The following is a 23,355-nucleotide window of genomic DNA, read 5'->3' as shown; positions in this document are numbered from 1 at the left end:
CTAGATTATACTTGTTGGTTGCAGGTGAAAGGAAGCCTTGTCCAAGAGACCTGAAGGACAGGCAATTCCTGATGGGGAAGAAACTGGGCAGAAGAGGCCCCCCCGCCAGCATGTTTCTAATTATGCTAAGTTTAGAAAACCCCACTACAGAAAACCTCAGCTACAGAATTATCAGAGAAGCCACAGAGATTGAAAAAAGACCTGAAAGCATGAATAGAAGAGATGATGCCACCAGACTGTCAATTATCTGGAAGCCTGCACTCACAAACAAAAAAAAATCTCCACACCACAAGCCAGGCAAACACCTGGGCACAAACAGATCCCCACTGATACCTCCAGCTCAATCACACCCCAACCAGCCACCCAGATGAAACCTAGCTTCCTAATAAATGATAGCCGTCCGTTTACTCGGAGCCAAGCCGCACTAAAAGCCTCCAATACAGGAAACACAATGTTGCCAGTCAACCAAGACAAAAAAAGCCACAAAACAGACAGAATATATTAGAAACACCAATCAAGCAGAACACAGCAAACTCCAGGACCAATAAACACAGACCAAGACTCCCAACCAATACCCGTATTTCAGGAAAATACCCGAACAAAGCTGAATACCATACATGTAAGTACCCGCGAAAGCAACGTTTCAGCAGAATCTCATCTGCCATCATCAGGCTTCTGTATTGTGTCCGTCTGTGAGTCAGACTTTTACAGTAGTTTCAGATTTGAATTTGGGGCAGCCTATTGCTGTGCCAGAATGGTTTTTCTTCATCCTGATTGGTTGGGAGTCTTGGTCTGTGTTTATTGGTCTCGGAGTTTGCTGTGTTCTGCTTGATTGGTGTCTCTAATATCTTCTGTCTGTTTTTTGGCTCTTTTTGTATCTTGATTGGCTGGCAGCATTGTGTTGCTTTAATGGAGGCCTTTAGTGCAGCTTGGCTTCGGGTAAATGGACGGCTATCATTAGTTAGGAAGCTGGGTTTCATCTGGGTGCCTGGTTGGGGTGTGTTTGAGCTGGAGGTATCAGGGGGATCTGTTTGTGCCCAGGTGTTTGCCTGGCTTGTGGTGTGGAGATTTTTTGTTTGTGAGTGCAGGCTTCCAAATGATTGACAGCCTGGTGGAATCATCTCTTCTGTTCATGCTTTCTGGTCTTTTTCAATCTCTATGGCTTCTCTGATGATTCTGTGATTAGGGTTTTCTATAGTGGCCAGGGTTTTGGTGCCATTGAAGTTGATGCTATGACCTGTGGCTTCCATGTGTTGGACTAGTGAGGAAGTGTGTTCCAGCTTTTTGACTGCATTTTTGTGTTCATCCAGGCGGGTGCTTATTCTTCTATTGGTCTGTCCAATGTATGTGGCCGGGCATGATGCACAGGGGACTTCGTATATGCCTTGGTTTTCCAGGTCAATTTTATCTTTGGGGTTGCTAAGGATGGCTGCTATTTTTCTGTCTGTTTTGAAGGCAGTCCTGATGTGATGTCTGTGTAGTACCTTACTAATTTTGTCTGTAGTACCTCTTATGTAGGGCAGGACAGCTGTTCCATAGGTCTGTTCATCTTCTGGGTCTCTATTATGTTTCAGTGTTTTTGTGGATCAAGCTGGTGATTTTGCTTTTGTGGAAGCTGTTGGCTGTCAGTACTTTAGTCAGGGTGCATAGTTCAGCCTTAATGTGTGTCTTGTCTGCCAGGCGTTTGGTTCTGGTAATTAGTGTTTTAGCCACGGAGTTTATCTGTGCTGGGTGGTGGTGGGATTGGGCATTGAGGTAGCGGTTGGTGTGGGTTTTCTTCTGGTATATGGTGTGTCCTAGTGTGCCATCTGTTTTTTGTAGATTAGTACATCTAGGAATGGTAGTTGTTTGTTTGTTTCTGTTTCCATGGTGAACTTGATTTTGGGGTGCGCTGTTTAGGTGTGTTAGGAAATTGTTTAGGTTTTCTTGTCCATGGGGCCAAATCACGAATGTGTCATCGATGTATCTTAACCATAGTTTGGGTTTGAGGGTGGCATTGGCCAGGGCTCTGGATTCGAATTCTTCCATGAACAGGTTTGCAATGACAGGTGACAGTGGTGATCCCATGGGAGCTCCTTCTATTTGTTTGTATCTTTGTCCTTTGTATATGAAATATGTGTTGGTTAAGCAGTGTTCTGTTAGTTCCATGAGGTGTTTAGCTGGTTGGTATTTATTTTTGATGATTTCAAGGGTCTCTTTTAATCTGAAACTACTGTAAAAGTCTGACTCACAGACGGACACAATACAGAAGCCTGATGATGGCAGATGAGATTCTGCTGAAACGTTGCTACAACTTTAAAAGAACTACAATGACGGGAAAATACCGAACCAAGCCGAACACCATACATGTAAGTACCGCAAAACTTAAGAAAACATATATATATATATATATATATAAAATACACACACACACACACACACACACACACCATCCTTACTAAGTTATTTTCACTCTCTTATACATTCAAAATCAATCGGTATGTTATTGCTATTGCCACATATTCCAGTTCCTTATTCTTCCGTCTAATCATTCATAAAATAAATTCCAAATCTTATAATACTCTTTTTCAGCCACTTCTCTTGGAGGGCTGCTTCTTGCTGAGCAGCTCTGAGATGTTCCCGGGCCCAGCTCTTCCCTCCCTCCTGGGACTCTTTTTATTTTTGTGGAAGGCAAGAAGAGCAGGAGGGTGTCAGAGGCAAGACCCTCCGCCCAAGACCCTCCGCTCTTTGGGAAAGGGGCCCAGGAGCCTGGCAAAGGCCCTCGTTGCAGGGCTGACTTAAAGGGCAGCCTGAAAACTCAGGCGCAAAAACCCACCAACTTCGCTCTCCGGTCAAAAGGTTTGGCAGTGTCAGGCCTGCTTGCTCCCTTTGACCACTGGGGCCAAATAAAGACCTCAAGGATCTGGGGAAAATGGTTTGTCACAGGGAAAAGTAGAGAGAAACTCCCTTCTCCTCCCTCCCTCCCTTCCTTTCCTTTCCATTTTTTTTCCTTTTTCTTTCTTTCTTTCTTGCCCTTTTTCTCTTCCACACACACATGCGGCCCATGCACCAAGCAGACCTTCCCACAGGTCCCCTGTTCTGTCACAAGTGGGTCTTGTGGTTTCCACGGGGAGGAAGTGGCTGCCTCCGTCTGCCGGCTATTTTAGCAGGAAGCAAAGGTCCTCTTTCCTTGCCTGTGGTTTGCCGTTTTGGTCAGCTGCCCAATGCAGCCGTCCGGCACAGCCACCGTCTCTCCCGAGAGCCAGGAAAGGTACCTCAGAGACCAAAGGTAAGTGGAGCCCACCCTTGGGGAGGTTTGGGGAGGAAAAGTGGACCACCTGCATTGAAAGCCACTGTAAACTGGAGGACAGGTTAAACAGCTGGAACAACACCGTTCTTCTCGTGCCCATCATTGGAAAGGAGACGTCTGGGTTGTTTTTCCCTCCTGGAGTTTGAGAGGAAGATGGGCCAAGTTTCAAGGACGATTTGGTCTCTGTTACCACGCTGCATTCCCACTAGCCTTGCCCAGGTGTGCCTAGAGCAGAGAGGCCGGGGATACACTGCTCCCATCCATGGAAGTTCATTGCCCCGTCAGCATAAAAACACAGCAATGACCTTAGACATTAGGGAAGCAGGGGAAAGAAAACATAGCAGGATTGTGGCTTGATTTCCCCACCTGCAGCCGTTTCAGGTTAGGCTGGGAGAGGTTCCTGCTTAAAATAAAGTGCCTTTGTCATCTTAGAAGGGAGGAGAAGACACCGAGTCCCTTCTGGTGTGTCAGTTCTGTTTGTTTGATTTGCAACTTGCAAGAGAGTTTGGCGTTTCCTCCTCCCTTCCACCAGAGCTGCGAGCTTCCCAGGTATCACAAAGTCCATCCTTTCCCGTTGGGCAACCTGTCTGCTCACCCAGGAGGGGGAAAATCGCCTGAGCCACCTCCTCCTCCTCCTCCTCCTCTTCCTCCTCCCACCGGAGGGAATGCCAGCCTTTTAAACCAGGATGCCAGCCTGAAGGTGCTGCTGAACCAGAGTTAATTATTGGCAGGCAGGAGAGCCAGGGAGAAGAAGCTTTTGCCCACCCACCCACACCCTACAGAGCCTTTCCTGCTCCTGGGGAGCCAAAGCCAGGAGCTGTCCAGCGGGTGTCAGACATCTGCCCAGCCTGGGCGAAGACCACTAAGCAGGGCCAGCTCTTCTCCAGGACCAGTGTGCTGCCACTCCGCACGATGCTTCTGAAAAGGTTGGCTCCCATTCTTTCTTCCCCTGGCTGGCGCGGGTCCCAAACCAGGGGTTTGGTGATGCCAAGGAAGCTCTCACTCCCTCTTTCTCTCTCTCTCTCTTTCTTCTCCCCAGTGCCCTGGCACTGACATATGGCATACCGTTTCCATCCCTTTGCCCCCGTGGGGCAACTGGACTGGTGAGCGGGTGGGCAATGCCAGCCCCAGCGCTTTCTCTCTCTCTCTCTCACTCACACACGCACATATGTACGCGTGCCACAGGCCCCCCTCCCCCTTCCTGCCCCCCACCCCTCACCCCCACCCGGGGCCCGCAGCAAGATTTGGGATCCGGGCCTTTGGGGTGGGGTGGTGTTGGTGGAGGGTGGTGCGAAGGGCAAAGTCCGAACTTTGTCCTTCGTTACTGCAAGAAGGTGCAATTCTGCAAATATCCGGGCAATAAAAAATGACATTGCAGGGAATAATAGAACAAACGAACGAAGGACACTTCGAGGGTGATATGGTGATATGGCGGAAGAGGCAGAGCCCAGGGAGGGGGCTGCGGGAAGATGGGCTGTGTAGACATTGTGTAGACAATGTCCCCCCCGCCCCAGAATCTGTGAGTGCAGGAGGTCCAAATCCCCCTCATGACAAGGCGCACCAGGAAAGATGGAAAAGGCCCCTGTTGCCTTCGTTTTTCTGCGCAAGGAACATTGTCCTGATGAGGCACGTAGTGAGCGCAGGCGGAACATCCCCGGACTTAATAGGTCCGAAGGATGAGCGGAGAACTGGATCAGCTCGGCCCAAATGGATCTTCTGGGGGAAGAGCCGGTCAGAAGGAAAAGCCATACAGATCCCAGAGGTGGGCGGAACTGACCACTTGAGAGGGTCTGGCAAAACTTTGGCCCTTCTGTTGGGGGCAGGAAGAGCTGCAAGCCGCCAACCAGGCCAGGGAGGAGGGGGTCCTAACGTTTCTCTCTCTCTCTCTCTCTCTCTCTCTGTGTGTGTGTGTGTGTGTGTGTATGAGAGAGAGAGCTTAATTTCATCTTTCATACTGCGTTGTACTATACTGGATGGATCCGAGCTTCAGCGGAACATCTTAAGCGGGTCTGAAGGGAGATTTAATCCTGCCTCAACAAGCTTTGATGCTCCTGGCTGAACCTACTAATGTGGGGGTGGAGGGGTGGCAGCCACCCTGCCATGATAGCGGTCTTCCAATATATGAGGGGCTGCCACAGGGAGGAGGGAGGGGCCAAGCTATTTTCTAAAGCTCCTGTAGGCCAGGCAAGGAATAATGGATGGAAACTGAACAAGGAGAGATTTAACCTGGAAACAAGGAGAAACTTTCTGACAGGGAGAACAGTCAACCCATGGAAGAGAAGTTGCCCTCGGAAGTTGTGGGAGCGCCATCAGTTGAGACTTTCAAGAAGAGATTGGACTGCCATTTGTCAGAAATGGTGTAGGGTCTCCCACTTGGGTGGGGGGTTGGACTACATGACCCACAAGGTCCCTTCCAACTCTGATTATCTGTATCTGTAAAAATGTCTGAATGCTCCCCGCTTGCTCTCGGGGCGCCTCTGTGCAGGACAGCTGATATTTTGACTCAACCATCTGGGAATGTCCCCCTGTGGGTCTCCTTACAGGCTGGGGTTCAAGAGACGTGCCCCAAATCTTCAACTGGCCCCCTCGCAGCAGTTTAACGTCCTCCCAGAGACTAGGGGCACTTGGCTGGCGAAACCCAAGTGGAAGGAGGGAGGGAGGGTGATTTTGGGGCAGAGAGATCCGGATAGGAATTGGAAGAAGTGGGGGCAGAGGGGCCTTTTTCCTCCTTTCGGCCGATGCAGGTGTTGATGTGCCATGATGGAGCCTTCTCAGGGGTCGCTTTTGTGGAGGTGGGAGGGTCTGTTCTGCTGGAGTGCCCCTTCTTCGAGGTTTGCCTCCGTCCCGCTCAACCGGCTTAAGTTCGTTGGTTTAAACCAGGGGGTCTCCCACCTTGGCAACTTTAAGCCCGGCAGACTTCAACTCCCAGAATTCCCCAGCCAGCAAAGCTTAAAGCTGCCAAGGTGGGAGACCCCCTGGTTTAAAAGGATTCGGCAAAGGCGGGGGTGGGGCTTCCCTGGGGGGGCTGGATGTTTTGTTTAGGCAAGGATCTTCCTCCCTGGGGTGCCTGGGCCTCCTTTCTCCTACTTCCTCCCTGCCAGGCTCCTGGGTGCAAGCGGCTGGCCACTCCTTTGTGATTCACAAGTGCCAAGAAATAACAACCCCTTGTTCTCCTCAAAGGCAGGCGTTCACACAAGGGGTGGGGGAAGGAAAGAGCCAGAGCAAAGGCCGAAAATGGGAAGCCGGAGCAGGCAGGGGAAGGAGGGAAGGAGCGGGATCTTTCCTTCACAAGGGCTGTTTTCCCTTCCGGGAGGAAAGCGCTCCCTTACCTCTTCGGCTTTCCAAAGCGGGGGGTGGGGAGGGGCGTGGAGAACTGCAATCCATTATGTTAGAGGAGGGGAGGGGAGGGAGGGAGGGAGAGAGAGAGGAAGAGGGAGAGAGAGGGAGGGAGGGAGAGGGGAAGGGACGGGGAGAGAGAGAGAGGAAGAGGGAGAGAGAGGGAGGGAGAGAGAGGGGAAGGGACGGGAGGAGAGAGAGAGGAAGAGGGAGAGAGAGAAAGAGGGAGAGAGAGGGAGGGAGGGAGATGGGGAGGGAGAGACAGAGGGAGGGAGAGAGAGGAAGAGGGAGAGAGGGGGGAGGGAGGGAGAAGGGGAGAGAGAGAAGAGGGAGGAAGAGGGAGAGAGGGGGGAGGGAGGGAGATGGGGAGGGAGAGACAGAGGAGGGAGAGAGAGAGGAAGAGGGAGGGAGAGGGAGGGAGGGAGAGAGAAGAAGAGGAAGAGAGAGAGAGAAGAGGGAGGGAGAGGGAGGAAGAGAGAGAGGAGAGAGGGAGAGGAAGAGGGAAGAGGAGGGAGAGAGGGGAGGGAGGGAAGGGAAGGAAGGAAGGAAGGAAGGAAGGAAGGAAAGAAAGAAAGAAAGAAGCCCTCTAATAAATGAATTTCGGGAAAAGTAGCAGAGAAAGAAAGAAAGAAGGGCAGTTTGAGGCAAAAAGGGCTGGAAGAAAGAAAGAGATGGGGACCAAATATTTTTTTCAATTGGGATGTAGCATGGGGGGGGGCAGAGCTTGGGGGCTTTGCATTGGATGAGGCAAGGGCTGCCAGGGGCCCCGCTGGGGACCAAATATGGAGTAACTTGCACCAATTCCAACTGCCCGCTATTTGCGATTGGACTTCAACCTGTCCCATTCGGGGCTGGCGGAGCAGAGTTAGCGAGCGTCCCCCAACACACACACAACTTCCCTGGTCACAGCTTTCATTTTTTCAGCCTCCCCCCCCACCAGGGCCGGCCACTCAGCTCTCAAGCCAGAAGGGTGAGAATCAACTGGATCTCTCCCTGCTGTGCTGATCCTTGGACCACCTGCATTTTTGGCCGTGGAGGGGGTGTGTGGAAATACGCCGCCCTCCTCCAGGCGGCCTGCAAAAGGCAGCCTGGCCATTGGATGGAGAAGGCTGGATGAGGTCAAGGCGGCCTTCTAGGGAAGTGGGGGGTGGTGGCTGTGGCTGGCTGCCTGGGAGCCATGTTGGCTCTTTCTGCCAAAGACGGGGACCCTTCCAGCTACCGCAATGTGGGCCTAATTGGAGCAAAGAGCAACGGAAGGACAGCGAAACCTCAGCATGGCTGGGCGCCTTCTCCCTGGAGATCCTGCCAAGGCCTCAGAGCCGACTCCAGGGAGAGCCGAGAGGGCCTGAAGCAGGGGAACAGAAGGGCGACATCCTGGGGGACCTGCCCTGAGAGCAGCCCTACGGAGAGAAGCCCGAAGCCCCCAGCCCAGACTCCAGACTCCACTGCAGCGCTCTGGGTCGTTTGCAAGGAGCCACACAGCCCCGCCGGCAGCTGCACCCCAAGGACAGAAAACCCCTTTTCCCAGCAGCCAAGGATCTTTTTTTGGGGGGGACGGGGACTTCCTCTTGTCCCAAAGTCCAGAGTCAGAAGCCCCCTCCCTGGGCATAAAGATGTGGACTCCCCTGGGCCATCCTCTGTAGCCAGGAGGAAGTAGCCACCAGCGTCCTGGGCTTTCAAAGGCTGCGGGGAGGGGGGGGCTTGTTTCCCTGCCATTTCAGCCTCTCCAGGAAGGCCTGGTTTGTGGGGGGGGGGGTCAAAAGGGAAACAGGCTGAGCCTGGGTGGGTGGCGGGCAAGCAGACCTCCCAACTCCCAATCCTTTCCCAGGACCGAAAGGGACTCGGGTCCCCCACAAAGCCAAGTCCCTCTTTGAAGTGGTCGCGCCACCAAAACTTTCTTTAAACACAAGGAATTGGCATTTGGGGCATTGTTTGTGCAAAAGGAAGAGCAATGAACCAAGGCCAAGGCTATTGAATATAAGAATTAACTGGGTTATCCTCCTAGTGAGTTTTCCTCCTAGTGAGGAGACCTGACGGAGGCCCTTCCCTTTGCACTGCGGGCAGCCACAGGAACCCCCAGCCCCATTTGCAAGCGGGGAAATCATGCTTGGCATTTGCAAGCGGGGGAATCATGCTTGGCATTTGCAGGCTGGCAAAGCCGCCAGAGATGCCCCCAGCCCAGCCCAGCGCAGATTTGCCAGGAAGGCTTCAACGCGCTGGGCAGCTCCCTTTGGGCCATGTTAGGACCCCACAAACGCACTGCTCCCCCTCCCCAATTGATTTTTTTAAAAAGGAAAGTCCTGACATGAACCTCTTCCAAGCGTTCTTGGGTGCAACATTTCCCCCATAAACGCGAGGGGCTACTTTGTACTTAAAAACGGAAGCCAATCCCGCACTGTTTACTGTTTGCGCTCCAAGAAAGTCAGGCTGCTATTTTGTATTTTAAAAAATATGTTTATGTAAGGATGAAGAGAAGATAAGTCTTTCTTTCCTGGCTGCAAATCTGTCCATCATGACTAGAAGGGCATAGCTAGGAAGTACTCTGCCATTGTCAGGAGGATAACCTATCCTTGTTAAACGGATTAAGATTTAAAATCTTTAAACGCATTCCACAAGCATTTGAACCCTGCACACACCCATGTCCTTCACGGGCAGGGTATTTGAAACAGACCACAGGGAGGGGGAGAACTTTTTTTTTTTTTTTTTAAAGGAGCTTTTCTTAAACAGCACCGTCTCTGAACTTTGGTAACTCTTTCTGGTGCTTGCGACAGTTTACAGGCAAGGTCAGGTGTTACAATATCTGTGGGAAAGGCAAGTAGCACTTCCTAGGGCTGACTTGGGGGGGGGGAAACCTTCCCAGAGACCCCACCCACTCACAGATCTTCCCTGGACCGACTTTGAGGGCAGTGGGATCCTTTAGATACGGGGATGCATTTCTCCCCAAAGCTTAATGAACCGTTCAGATTTATTTATTTATTTATTTATTTATTTATTTGATTTGCCAATTGTTTACAAGATAATAAGTATAAGTGTATACATAGTTGTGAATACATGAATAGATGTTGCTTCGAAAATTCAGATCCCCAGAACTTTCGAAAAGTTTATCGTTCATAAAGTACCTCAGTTTTTTTTTGGTTTAGTCTGGTTGGGGGGGACGGGGACGGACCCCTCCCAGCCCAATGCTCAATATTCAAAATAAGTAAATCAATCAATCACCTCCCTTCTTTCCCTCCCTATCACTGTCCTTCCTTTTCCTGGACCGTTTCAAGCCATCAAACTATCTGGGGATCTGGGGCAAAAGATTTCAGCTCCAAAATTGAGAAGGTCAGAAATCCGAAGGGGTGTTTTTTTTTTTTCCCCAGCTGTTGATTTTTTATTTTTTATTTTTGGTTTTGAGGGACAAGGCAAGGGAGAAGGATGGGCCCTGGACTAGCATTAGGAAAGCAAACTCTGTTCTACCGCGGCTTAACCAAGCCCCGCGGGACTAGATGCAGGCCAATCGTTTTAAGGCGAGACTGGACCATCTGGAGATGAAGAAGCTCCCTTCCTTCGCCTCTCCCCCTCCTCTGCTGCCCTGTCAAAACAGCATTTCCGAGCCAGAAGAAAAAACAGCTCCACCTTCCAACTCTCTATTCCCGACCTCAGATTTACCAATAGGAATTCCATTCGCCAGTTTTCTGCGAGGAAAACATGGAAACGTGGCAGGCAGCCTTAGGATGGAGTGAAAAGAGTGCAGGAAAATAAGAAAGCGCTCCAAACACGGTTCCCTCTAATGGCTCTTTTGACTCCTACGCTGCCCGACTTCTCCTTTTGAGCAGTTTGCTCTTCCTCGGCTTCTGTGGGAAGCGCTATCAATGATGCATCCAGAAGAGGAGACCACGAAACGGGGCTTAATTTTGACAGAAAAGGCTGGAAGGCTTTGCTTTTGTGCAAATCTGCCCAGTTCGGCAGAATCAAGCCCTGCCTGTTATTTCCCTCCTCTATTTTTGCAACCTAAAGAGGTCAGCTTCAGCATTCGGTGCGTATGTGCTCTACAATTATTTTACTTTGCCTGGCTGCCCCTCTGGTTTAAGCAGCCGTTTCTACTTTCTCCTTCTCTGGTTATTCGCCTGCTTTTGAGTTTTGGTTTTAAACATGTTTAAGAAATCTCTTCGCCTTGTTCCTGTCGTATTCCCTGCTTTTTCTATCTTTGTCTGCCCAGAGTGCTTTACAAAAGCAGAGTAACTATTCTCTCTGTCCCGCTCCTCCTCTTAATGGTTGAATTCTTTAAATAAAGGTAGGATGGTTTCATGGACAACACAGCAGCGATGGGAACCGAGAACGAAGGGAAGTTTGGTTCTTGGCCGTGGAGTATTAAGAGGCACATGATGGAGAAAGCGAGAAAGCAAATCCTCCTGGTGTAGAAGGAGGCAGGCAGGAAATGGAATCCAGAGCATTATAAGAGAATCTTAAAGTTTGGAGATGGTGCCTGCTTCATAAAAAAACATCATGTTTAACCTTCTGCGTTGGGTTGAGTTTGCTGCAAATACTGGTTCTCCAGCACTGAAGTCCCTCCTGTGTGCTGCGTGCTCTCCAGACAATGTCACGGAGTTGATAAGGATAAATGGGGTATGGGGGAGTTTGGGACAACGGTCAGATTTCTTTCCCCCTCCTTGAAATAAAGGTGCATGAAGGTCGGGTTTGATTTATAGATTGGGGGAAGAGATTTATAGATTGGTGTTTTGAAGCATAAACTTAAATGTTTTCATAATTGGGGTGGGAAGAAGTGGAGGGTTTCCCTTTTTTAAAAAATGGACATCGTGGGGGGGAAAGGCGGAGAACTTTGCATGCTTCCCTCTTAAAACCTGCGTTTAGAGCTCCAGGTATATTTGCCACATTGGTAAATATGACCTGTTGTTATTTCCCCCCCCCCACCTGACTTAAGAGCGAAGGCTGGAGGCTTTTCACTGTGGGAACAGCTTCAAATAGCCTGAGGCAGGAAATTTGACTATTTTGAGAGGAAATTTGACTAATAAAACAGTACACTATGAAAACTGGTTTTTTTTTTTTAAAGTGAGGAAATGGAACCTGAAAACACTTCTTGGTTCGATTTGGCCTCCCTTTCGGGAGCTGGACTTCACCTCCCGGGCCTTCCTTAGTTGTTGCTCTCCAACCCATCATTGTGCCGGTTGGACAGGGGGAGCGAGTGGGGGGATTGGCCCAAGGGCTGGGGGTCAAGAGAGAGAGAGAGAGAGAGAGAGAGAGAGAGAGAGAGAAGGGGCTAATGAGAGCAAACTCAGGCAAGGAACTCCTGCGCTCTTTAACTGGGGTGCTAAAGCAAAGCCTCTTTTCCGCCTTGCCCTCAAAAGAATCACCCCTGGAGCGATCCTGCTGTTACCTGGGTCAAATAAGGCCAAGTAAACAGGCCCAAGACTTGCTGGCCAATCAATTGATGGCACGGGGTTTTGTTTTTTTTTAATTATTATTATTATCAGGCTCTGCCTTACTGGTTTGCCTCATTCAAAGCCCAGATATCAGGATGTCCAGGGGCATGAAAACTCAACTGAGGTTGCAGGCCCCACTGCCGTCCCCAGACCTAGACTTGGAGGGAGTATGGAAAAGACCATGGTTCCCAGCCAGTATCTCTTCTGGGAAACATCCGCCCCCCCCTCACTGCTTCAGCCTATTTCCCCCAGCAGGTTGGGGCGTAACTGAAAAATGGTAGGCAAAATTAGATTTTATACTTGCCCGTTCCTGCCCTTTGGAGGCAAAAAAAAAAAAAGGTGGGGGGGGGGAGGAGAAGGGAGGGGAAAGCGAAATTCCCATGAGTCAGGTAACTAGGTTTTGTATGCATATCACTTTGATAATGCTACATTGCAATAAGAAATAGCACGACTGCAGATCACCTTGGTAGGTAAGCGAAAGCCCTGTGTATCTTAAGCCAATATTTGCATACCTGGATTCATGCTAGCCTTTGCTCTTGTTCTCCCGAATCTTGAAGGCTGCAAGCTGGGCTTGGGGGCAGCTCCCTGATAACCCTCTCTAAGTCTTGGGCAAAGAGCCTCTTCTGAACCTCTTGAGGAATATGTTTTTAGGGAGAAGCAGAGGTGCTCTTGCCCATTTGATCCAAAGGAAAGATTTGCCACAAACTTGAGATAAGTTTGATTTATTTGGGGGAGGTTAGATGACTAGACAGGGATGAACGGTCAATCCCCAAAACATTAAGGCTGCTAAGACAGACCTTAGGCCCCTCAGACGAGCCACATCCTGTCAGAAAATAACTTTGGGACAGCCAGACTATAAACAAACAGTACTAGCGAAATGCTAGGGAATGACGTAGACAAAACAAAACTCACCACTCATCCAAATCTATTCAAATAAAAGCACTGAAAACATTAAAAGGTGGGAGGCAAGGGAGGCTTTTATAACAAAACGGTTAAAATGTAAACGGAAGGGAGCAACTGACTCAGATGAGGTGCGTTCCGTGCAAAAGCAGGCTCGCCTTTAGTCAAGATGTCTAAAAGGCAGCCACAAATAATCTTTGAGTTTCTGTTTGTTTTTGTAACAGCCACCAGGCATTCAAATGTTCTTCCTTGGAAGGAGGAAACGTGGGGGATATTTTTCCAGGTGAATTTGAGCAGGTTAAACCTGAGCTGAGCCAGAGCCTGCTTAATAAACCGTGTTGCCAGCGTTTGGTCCAGAACCATGAAGTGGGATGTGGCCCAAATCCAACCATCCCTCCCCAGTCCTCTGGCCAAGAGTTGACCCCATCTCTCTCCAGGAGAGGCACAAGGGTCAAGGGAAAAAGTGCCCAAGCTGGGTCACAGAAAAGTTGGCCACCAGCTCTGGCATGGCTGGCCTCTTGGGATGGCCGAACCTCCCATTCACCAACCAGGCCGGGTGGCCCAACACCTGAGCTCAGCCCTGGAGACGGATGCACAAAACAGACCACTGAGCAAGGGATAACATTAAAAAGATGTGGCTGAAGGGCCCCGAAGAGGTGGAGGGCTGGGCTGCCCAAGTGGGAGGCACATATAGATGCTCAAGTGGAGGCTTTTAGCGCATCGCATCGCGCTGTGTGGCTGCAGAGAGACGCAGAGCCCGAACCATCTTGTTGATACGTCGGCTATTACCCGAAACGTAGAACCGACTTAATTACTTATTTTGGGAAATTACTTATCAGGGAAAGAGGGGTGGGGGCATTCAACAGGGGAATTTGTGGAAGCTCGGTTGCCAGGAATGTGGGCCACCAGGGCCTAATGTTGTGCGTTGCCAGGCGTGGGCAGTTAAGTCTGCTTCTAGCCCATCAAGACCGTGGAACACCCCCACCCTTCTAAGGTCAACTCACAAGCCGAGGAAAGAAGGGAGGGAGGGAGGGAGGGTGGGAGGAAAGGAGGGAGGGAAGAAGGGAAAGAGAGAAAGAGGGAGGGAGGAGGGGGGAAGGAGGGAGGAAGGAAAGGAGGAAGGGTCTGGCTATGAACCTTTTGGCCAAGGGGGCCCAAAAGGCAGCCACAAGCATCAACCTCTCAGAAGACTTTTTTTTCGCATGGCAGTTTAGAATCGAGTGGTTCTAAAATGTCTTCCGTGGTCTAGGACCACTGCAGCGTCTGTGGGTGTCCTAGGTGTTTCTCAGCAGGTAAGGCACTTTTTCCCCCCAGGCTTGAGTTCAGGGTCGCCGCAGATAACTCTCCTGTAGATTTTGGGGGTGACACCCTCTCCAGGAAGGCTGCGAGAGTTTCTCAAGAGGCATTCCCCGCCCCCAGTAAACAGCCACAAAACAGAGCCTCTGGTCTGGCTTGTATTTCTGTGTTTTTCTCAGCAGCTGCCTTCCTCCCTTCCTCCTGGGAGAAGCCAAAGGTGTTCGGCTTCCCAGCTGCTCTTCTTAAAGTCAGTCGGAGAAGAGATGCTAAATCTCCAGGCTGCCTTTTTGCCTTCAGGACTCGGAGCTTGCCCCGATGCTGGTTTTCCGTAGGATCCCCTGAGCAAAGGCCATCTTGACGGTCCCCGCTGGTCAGGCATGGCAGCAGGGATCCCGTCTTTTGGCCCCAAAGTCGGCTCCTGGAAGGGAAGGCCCTGGGGCAGGCTCTCCCTCAGAAAGAGGTGGCACAGAGGAAAATGAGGGTGTGGAAGGGAGGGGGAAAAAAAAAACGTTTCCAAAAGCTTTCTGAAGGTGGAGCAGGACAGAGGCGAGAGGCCGGGCCCTTAAATGCAGCTGGTTGCCAGGGACCAAGTACTTAGTTCCTTCCAAGTAACCACATCAAAGCTTGCCTTGCATATTACCGGGAGCAGAGCGGAGCAGCCAGAGGCCGAAGTCAAGGTATTGTTCAGATCTCCTCCGGGTCTGCCACATCTCTGGGACTGCAGCTCCCATCCTCCCCAGCCAGCATGGGTTGGAGAGCTGGATGTTGAGGAAGGGTGCTCTCAGGCTTCGAAGGGCAGGTGCCAGCCCTTGAGTGGGCACAGCCTTTACCTAAAGTGAATCTACCTAGCCAATTTTCTTTCTTTCTTTCTTTCTTTTTAAATATGTTTTTATTGAGTTTCCTTTGTTGCATCATAAAACTTCATTTCAACAGCATTCTTGACATCTATACAGGCTCTCAACTTAAGTATCGTAACACATTATATTACATTTAATTATTCTTGTATAATTTATAGATTTACATTTTACTCTCTGAAGGATTATTACGATGAGATTCCTTGTCTTATTTCTTAGTTCTGTTCGTTAACCATTCACACCATTTATTCCAAATGAAGAAAAATCCAGAGTCGTCTTTCTTTCAACTTCAACGTTAACATATTCATTTCAGCACTTTCCGTTACTTTATGTATTATTAATTCTTCATTAGGGACATTGGGGTTTTTGTTTTTTTTCCATACTTGTGCAAAGGCTGTTTATACCTGGCCAATTTTCTGCCTTCGCTAGAGATGGCTCTCTTGGAAAAGAAGGCTGGGCTGCCGCTGCCTTCTCCTCCTCCTCCTCTTAGATCAGCATCTGGGTTTTTTTGGTCTGGGAATGCAAGGTGACTAACCTCTGGCTCTTTCTCTCCATCAAGGATGACACTTTTTCAAGGAAAGGCAGTTCTCTTATGGATATCCGTGCTCGCCCTCTTATCGCTGGCCATTTCCACCTACCTGGTCAGGTAAGAAATCCAGACACCTTCTTGGCCACCTGAAATGCCACCTGAATGTATTGTTCTTGCTCCACCAACTTCCTTTGAACAGCAACAATTCTGGCAAAGGCTAACCCAGCCCGGCCGTGCCTTATTTCCATCTCCCTTTTAAGGCTGACAGACTCATCAGGGTTCCCTTCATTTTGAGCACAAGGGAGAGAATTCCCATAATGGTTAGGAAATCAATATGTCCCTTGAACAATTAACGCTTCGCTAACGTTGCGACAGTCAACCGTACAGATTAAGAAGACGGGAGGGAATCTGGAAAAACCACGCCAGGTATCACATGTGGCAGAAATGGGTGGGTTCTTGCGGAGAGAAGCACACGGAGGAAGTGTGGCCCCAAAAGTCTTTACTCGGAAACTCGGCCTGTTGCACCATCAGCACAGCTTTCTGGGGCGATCAGACCTGTGTCTGTTTGGCATGCAGCATGTCAACCTCTGAGAGCTGCTCCTGAAAGGTTGTAGAAAGCTCCACATGCACCGCCTACTTTCAGTGTGAAATCTCACACGCTCCTGAACGCTTCATGATGGAACCTATTCCCTCTGATCACAGGTGTCCAGGGGTGGGATTCAAATTGGGTGGGTGTGGCCATGTGACTGGGTGGGCGTGGCTTCTTCTTTTTTTTTTTTTGCAACACCCCTCTGCCCCGTTTTTTTTGCCTCCCAGGCCCCCTGGGGGCGGGGGGTGTTTTTGCTCCCAGAAGGTTTCCTGGGGCCCAGGAAGACAAAAAATGGAGCGCGGGGCGGCACAGCTCCCTCCCCGCACTCCACACTCCTTTTTACCTCCTGGGCCTCAGGGGAGCCTCCTGGGCGAAGCAGTAAGACAGCGAAGGGGATCCCAGCACAGCTGATCATCGGAACAGCTGATCGTTGGGAAGGGGGAAAAAGGAAATACCTTAAGGAGTGACTGGGCAGGAGAGAATGCAGTCAGCGATGTCAGGCAGGTGCGTAATGTTGTCCATGCGTGATAAGGACTGACTGGGCGAGGAGGGGCGGGGCCAGCCAGGGACACGATTTGCCGATTCTCCAAAATCGTAACGCAGAATCGTAACAACCGGTTCTATAGAACCAGTCCGAACCGGTAGAATCCCACCCCCTGCGTGTGTGCCATATTGGAACGGAGGAACAACGAGAAGTTTCTCTCCTCTGCCAAATTTAAAGGCGGTCCGACTGCAGCTTTCCGATTATCCAACTCCTTAAACCAAAGAACCGCCCTGTCCAGGTCAGCCGAAGGGGTTGCAGACCTAACGGGCCTGTCCAGCAAGGAACTGAACTCCTTGGAGGAGACTATTGGAGGAAGGGAAGGTGGGCGGGGGTCTGTGCAAATAGAGCGGTTGCCTGACAACCTCAGGGCTGCTTTCTCTCCAGATGTTTGTCTCCTCCATGCTTGTCCCGAGATCACCCAGATGTCTTGGACTAGAGTTCCCGGGCGGTTCTGAGCCAAGCACCATGTCAGGTTGGAGTTCTGGAGGCTCCAGGTTTCCAGAGCGAGAGCTTCCAATCCCCACCTGAGGGTGGAGACAGCCAGGTGTTTCTGCAGAACGCACGTTCTGCCCATGAACAGGTGCTTTGCCAGCCAAGTAGTGAGAAATGATGGATGGATGGTGTTTACCTGGCCGTTACAGGCAGATGGCTTTGAGATAGTCAGAAGGTGTGTTTGTTTTCCTTTCAACAGGGATGCGAAAGGGACCTTGATGGACAGCACCAGCACCCAGTAAGTCCCTTGCTGCTGTTACTTTTGCTGGCTCCAGTCTGTTTGCGATACTTCACACCACCCAAAATGAGTCACGGCTCACCTGGCAACGCCTGCCGGGCAGAATAAGGGTGTTTTTACCCCCCCGGGCTTTAGGAATCGAGGTGCTATTGACTCGATCTCACCACACGGGCGTGGCCTTTCTTGCAACTGCCCTCCGGTGCCAATGGGCATTCGGGTCGTTTCCTCTTCCTTCTTTGAGGAAGGGGCAGGATTGGGCTGCTGCATTTTGCCCGGGACTTGTTGAGCCCCTCCAAAGACTGACAGCCGGCTGAGCTTCTTTGCCCCCTGAAGTAGCCCTGTGCAGATGAGCAGGGGCTCTGGGAATGCCAGGGTCACGGGGGCGACCGGAAAGCGGGCAGGGCAAACGATGTCTCATTTGATGCTCTCACCGAGCGCTTTCAAAACAGCTGCTAATCTTCTTCTGCTTCTATTGCCGCTGCGGTTGCTGCGTGAGCCTCCTGTTGCTGGCATGTGGGCCCAGGCATTGCTACAGCCAGTGACTGGCAAACCCAGTTCCCCTTTCCTGGACATCCTCCCTCCTTAAGAGTGGAAGCGGAGGCGGCCGATGGCCAACTGCCTCTTATTTGCCTCTGGTGTAGCCATTAACCCCTCTTCCACTCCCAGAGGAACTGGTTACTTTTGCACACAGCTTGACAAGCGCTGTGGGGCTTTGCACAATAGGAAAGAAAACCACCAAAGCCACGTTTCTCAACAGTGGGCTTTCCAGCTTGCAAAACGGGCCCCGTGGGGAGCGCCAACCAATGCAACTGACAAAGGACTGACCCAGTAGCACAAGAGGTCTCCAAACTTGGCCAACTTTTAAGACTTGTGGACTTCAACTCCCAGAATTCCTCCTCCAGTCATGTCAGCTCGGGAATTCTGGGAGCTGAAGTCCACAAGTTGCCAAGTTTGGGGACCTCTGCAGTAGCATAAGCTCGATGCCGGCATTCTTCCTGCAGCATGACAGCAGAGTGCGGCTCCCCCCACCCCCCACCCCGAGCAAAGTCAGCCTGGTGGGTGGGGGGATCCATCCCTTGTCCTGCTAAGCCAGGCCCAGCCCCCAATCTTGCTGAGGTCCACTCTGCCCCCTCCCCCCCAGCACAGGGGCCCTAACTCTTGCCCAGCAGAGGAGTCCAACAGACACCTCCCCCCTCCCCCCCCAGGTAGTAGCCACGCCAGATTCCAGCCTCCCCTGCGGTATTGTTCGACTCCTGGCGCCACATTGCAACGTGCCCAAATGGTTTCCTTGGAAATCATTCCCTTGGCGTCATGAAGAATAAGAAAATGTGCACGTAAGGAATTGGAGCCGAAAGAGGGTGGGAAAAAAAGCATTACCTTTGACTGGATAGAAAGCCAACAGACCAGAAAGGAAAACAATGACTTCAAAGAGTGGGGTGCCTTTGTTTGGTTTTGCTAAAAGGAAAGTTGGCTGCCTGAGTGACAGCCGGTGACGGTGACAGGACAGACTTGGCCTCTTCCTGGTTCAGTTTTCTAGAAAAGAAAAACACCAGAAAGGCAGCTTTTGCAGCAAGGTGTGGGTGGGAGGGGGCAGTGACGGCAGAGATTTTTTTTTTTTCCTTTCAATCATCCACATCTTGGTTGTCCCAAAAGGGCGTTTCCAAAGAACAGCACGAGAACCGAAGAAGCTTCTTGGATGAGAAGCGAAACATTTCCAAGGAAGGGGGAAAAAACCCAAGAAAGCCCCGTTGCCTTTTTGAACAGCACCCCTGCTGGATCGCCTCCCGATTCCCTTCTCTGTTGCAGAGGCGAGCATCCGACCGAAGAACCGAAACGGTTGCTGCTGAGCAGCTGGTTTCACCCAAGGTAAGAAGCCGATTTGGGCTTGAAAGTGAGACGGGGCGGCCTTCCTCCAAGCTTCCTCTCTTCCTGTCCTAGTCAAAAGTTTGTGAGAGATGACGAGGGCTTTTTAACCCACAATGAGAAGCTTCTTGGCAGAGGAGACGCTCAGAGGCCTAGAATCCCCAAAGGAACAAAGGCGGCAGCGTCTCTGCGTCTCTCCGGCAGGGCAAAACCCCGACGCAGCTTCTCACTCCTGCAAAACCAGAGCGGAAGGCTTCCACTTAAGCAAGCAGCACAGGAGGGTCTCCTGGGCAACCCCGCCCCCCCAACCTGGCTTCCTTCCTTCCAAGTGTCAGTTTGCAGGGCGGCTGGCTCAGCTGGAAGGGGCAACCGGGCGCTCAGCTTGGAAGCCGCTCCGGCCTGCCTTGCCTGGAGAAAGAAGCCCAGCTGGCTGGAAATAGCCTGCGAAAATGAACACGCGGGAAATATCACACTACTAACCAGAGCATACAAAACATTTGCTAGACCAATACTCGAATACAGTTCATCAGTCTGGAACCCACATTACATATCTGATATTAGCACAATTGAGAAAGTCCAGAAATATTTCACAAGAAGAGTTCTCCACTCCTCTACTCGTTGTAGAATACCTTATGCCACCAGACTTGAAATTCTAGAACTAGAAAACCTTGAATTACGCCATCTTCGGTCTGATTTAAGCATGGTATATAAAATCATACATTGCAATGTCCTACCTGTCAGTGAATACTTCAGCTTCAACCATAACAACACAAGAGCACACAACAGATACAAACTCAAAGTTAACCACACCAAACTTGATTGCAGGAAATACAACTTCAGCAATAGAGTGGTCAATGTCTGGAATACTCTACCCGACTCTGTAGTTTCTTCCCCAAACCCCAAAAACTTTAACCTTAGACTGTCTACTATTGACTTCACCCCTTTCCTAAGAGGTCTGTAGGGGCGTGCATAAGCGCACCAACGTGCCTACCGTCCCTGTCCTATTGTTTCTCTTATTCTTCTTTTTATTTTTCTTATATGTACCCATTTCATGTATTCACAACTATGTATACACTTATACTTATTATCTTGTAAACAATTGGCAAATCAAATAAATAAAATAAAATAAATAAATAAAAGGAAGCCGGGGAAAGGCTTCTGCTGTTTTGCTTTAAATTAAATCCGGAGGAGGAGGAGGATGTTTCCCAAACATCTGGCTCCTATCAGCATGCTGAAAGGCACAAATTTCCCCCACTTCCTGTCTCCAGTAGGGGAGAATGGGGATCCCCACTGCCCCTCCCCCCATACGCATTTTGGAAGCGTGAGGGCTGGGGCTGGGTGAGAGTCAGCTCATCCAAAGGGCGGCCGAGATGACCAAGGGAGCGACGCTCATCCACGTTTTTCTCTTTCTGCCCCTGGCAGCGCACGGACAGAGGTCCCCACCATGAGCCTGTGGTCAGCCCCCATCGTGTGGGATGGGACGTTCGAAAGAGACATCCTCAACTCGCACTACAAGCGGCAGAAAGTCACCGTGGGACTGACCGTTTTCGCCATTGGGAAGTAAGTGCCTGGTCCGGCCGCTTTCGCTAAGAAAGGGCCGGTGAGGAGGAGGAGGAGGAGACGGCCAGAGAAGTCCATCCAAGGGCTTCAGCCCTGCTGGCTGGGCTGGGCTGGCTAGAACCTGCCCCACCCGGAGAAGCCCCCTCATCCCAGCCGCCTTTGCTTTCCCCCTCCAGGTACCTGGACAAATACCTGAAGGACTTCTTGGTTTCCGCCAACACCTTCTTCATGGCGGGCCACCAGGTCATCTTCTACATCATGGTCGATGACCTGCTCAAAGTGCCCAAGGTCAAGCTGGACCCTCAGCGGACGCTGAAGCTTATCTGGGTCAAGCAGCACAACCGCTGGCAAGACATCAGCATGATGCGCATGAAGACCATCGGGGACCTGATCGAGCAGCGCATCCGCTTCGAGGTGGACTTCCTCTTCTGCATGGACGTCGACCAGGTCTTCAGGAGCCACTACGGGGTGGAGACCCTCGACACGTCCGTGGCCCAGCTCCATGCCTGGTTCTACAAGGCACAGAGGAACCTCTTCACCTACGAGAGGCGCCCCGAGTCGGCCGCGCACATCCCCTACGAAGAGGGGGACTACTACTACCACGGAGCAGTCTTTGGGGGCACCCCGCTGCAGGTGCTGAACCTCACTCGGCAGTGCTACCAAGGCATCCTGCAGGACAAGCGGCGGGAGGTGGAGGCCATCTGGCACGACGAGAGCCACCTCAACAAGTACTTCCTGCTCAACAAGCCCACCAAGCTGCTCTCCCCCGAGTACTGCTGGGACTACAAAATCGGCCCCCAGCCTCAGATCCATAATGTAAAGTTGTCCTGGATGCCTAAAGAATACCAGAACGTCAGAGACAATGATTGACCTGCCCCAACCCCTTGCGTGGACTAGAGCTGGCCCGCAGCCACGGACATTTGAAGGGCCCGGCTGAGCCTCGCTCCGTCACCCCCTGCAGAAGATGAGGAGGGCCAAGCTGGGGCCCCAGAGGGGCTGCAACAGTGAGGAAGAGTCCAGCTGTCCTCTGCCCCCTCCTGCCCCCTTCGTTTCTCTCCGCATTTGGTCAGCCTCTCTCTCTTTTTCACCCATGGCGACTTGTGGGGTGAGGTCTTCCTCCTGGCTGAGCTTCTCTCGTTTGGAGAAGCCCTTTGCTCAGAGAGAGAACCAAGCTGGGCTCCGTCGACATTTAAACCTCTGTACGCCTTTCACCCCACCAGAGCAAGTGCATGTAGACCAAACAGCTCGGGCATTCCCCATCCTTTCTTTTAGATTCGACCGTTTTGTCTCAGACTCTTTTGGGTGCTTGGGACTTTTGGCAAGAGTCTTCTCGGGCACACAGAGGCCGTCCCTGGTGGTCCCAAGATTTCACCCCCGCATGGGAGGAGAAGCCAGGGAGGGAAAGGCACCCACCCACAGCAGGCAGGGTCTGCAGAGGAAGCCCCCACAAGGCCCTCTTTTCAGATTCCATCCGATCTCCTTCCGGGAGCCACACAGAGCCAATCTCTCCGCTTTCTCTTCCCTAAAGCTTCGTTTTCCAAAATGGGGTGGTTTTTCTTCTTCTTCTTTCCCCCTCCTGGAGATTCAAATATGCAACCCCAGGTGGGTATTTGTGCCTCTCTGCCGTCCCAATAACAAAGCACACCAAAGTTGGCAGCCTGGACCAAACTGAACAAAAGCTGCCGCTTTTGTCCCTGTGCCGGAACAGCGGATGGAGGAGCACTTTGTCCCTCTTGCACCTGCCAAGGTGCCCGGCCTCACCTTTGTTTGTTGAAACACCTGTCTGCCAGCTCACTTTACAAGCTCATTTGCACAGACTCGACCCTGCTACGTGTGTACTTGCGCATGCCGTCCCCTGGACTGATGGGGATCCTTCCATCCTTTCCCTTTGGTCGTTTCTTCTCACCCTTGTGGTCACAAAGATTTTGCACGGGGGACGCTGCTGCTCAGGGGCCTGAGTTAAGAGGGGACTCAACAGGCCCTTCTACCTGCAGCCCGAGGGAGCCTCCTCGAGTCCTTCATCTGGAATATTCAGGGGTCCGGTTTCAAAACCGTCTGCATCTTGAAGGTTCAGTCAAGCTCGTGCCTGGCACTAGGTCCCTCTGCCTTGGTTTACCCCACACAAACACACCCGCCATCAACTGAAGAGATTTATGAACTGGTTGTACCTTGTGCAGCTGATAGGCCTGGAAACCTGGCTTCCCTAAATACCTTTAGAAATCGGCACCTTAATTTATTGCCTTGTAAATGACAAAACAATAAAGTCAAATCTTAACTTCAGCTGGTCTTTTGAAGTGGGAATGAGCAGGGAGAATCGTGGCTGGAATTTCCCAGGTCTCACAGCGGGAGGAGGAGGAGGAGGAGTGGGGGAGGAGGAGGAGGGGGGAGGAGGAGGAGGAGGGGGGAGGAGGAAAAGATGAAGTCGAAGCCCTTTGAGGGGAG

At 51.2% G+C, this 23,355-nt stretch overlaps 1 protein-coding gene across 7 annotated transcripts; it reads left to right on the top strand.

The window, feature by feature from the left end:
• The first annotated feature begins 3,968 nt into the window (after positions 1-3,968).
• On the top strand, positions 3,969-23,193 carry GLT6D1 (glycosyltransferase 6 domain containing 1). 7 transcript variants are annotated; one of them, XM_087943957.1, is made up of 6 exons: positions 3,969-4,215; positions 15,658-15,744; positions 17,452-17,490; positions 19,297-19,356; positions 20,776-20,913; positions 21,090-23,193. In XM_087943957.1, exons 1-6 carry the CDS (start codon positions 4,202-4,204, stop codon positions 21,781-21,783), a joined length of 1,032 nt encoding a protein of 343 aa, XP_087800083.1. In that variant the 5' UTR covers positions 3,969-4,201; the 3' UTR covers positions 21,784-23,193. The 7 variants fall into 7 exon arrangements, with proteins under 7 accessions (XP_087800083.1, XP_087800084.1, XP_087800080.1 ...); XM_087943958.1 differs by having other exon boundaries at positions 4,001-4,215; positions 19,144-19,356; XM_087943954.1 differs by having other exon boundaries at positions 4,096-4,220; positions 15,666-15,744; positions 19,144-19,356.
• The last annotated feature ends 162 nt before the right edge of the window (positions 23,194-23,355 follow it).

This window comes from Notechis scutatus, chromosome 15 (assembly GCF_049901735.1).
Source record: "Notechis scutatus isolate UNSWTSFEM ecotype Mainland chromosome 15, rNotScu1.2, whole genome shotgun sequence".
NCBI classification, from domain to species: Eukaryota; Metazoa; Chordata; class Lepidosauria; order Squamata; family Elapidae; genus Notechis; species Notechis scutatus.
The sequence above is the reverse complement of the archived record's forward strand: the minus strand, read 5'-3'. Positions and strand labels throughout refer to the sequence as shown.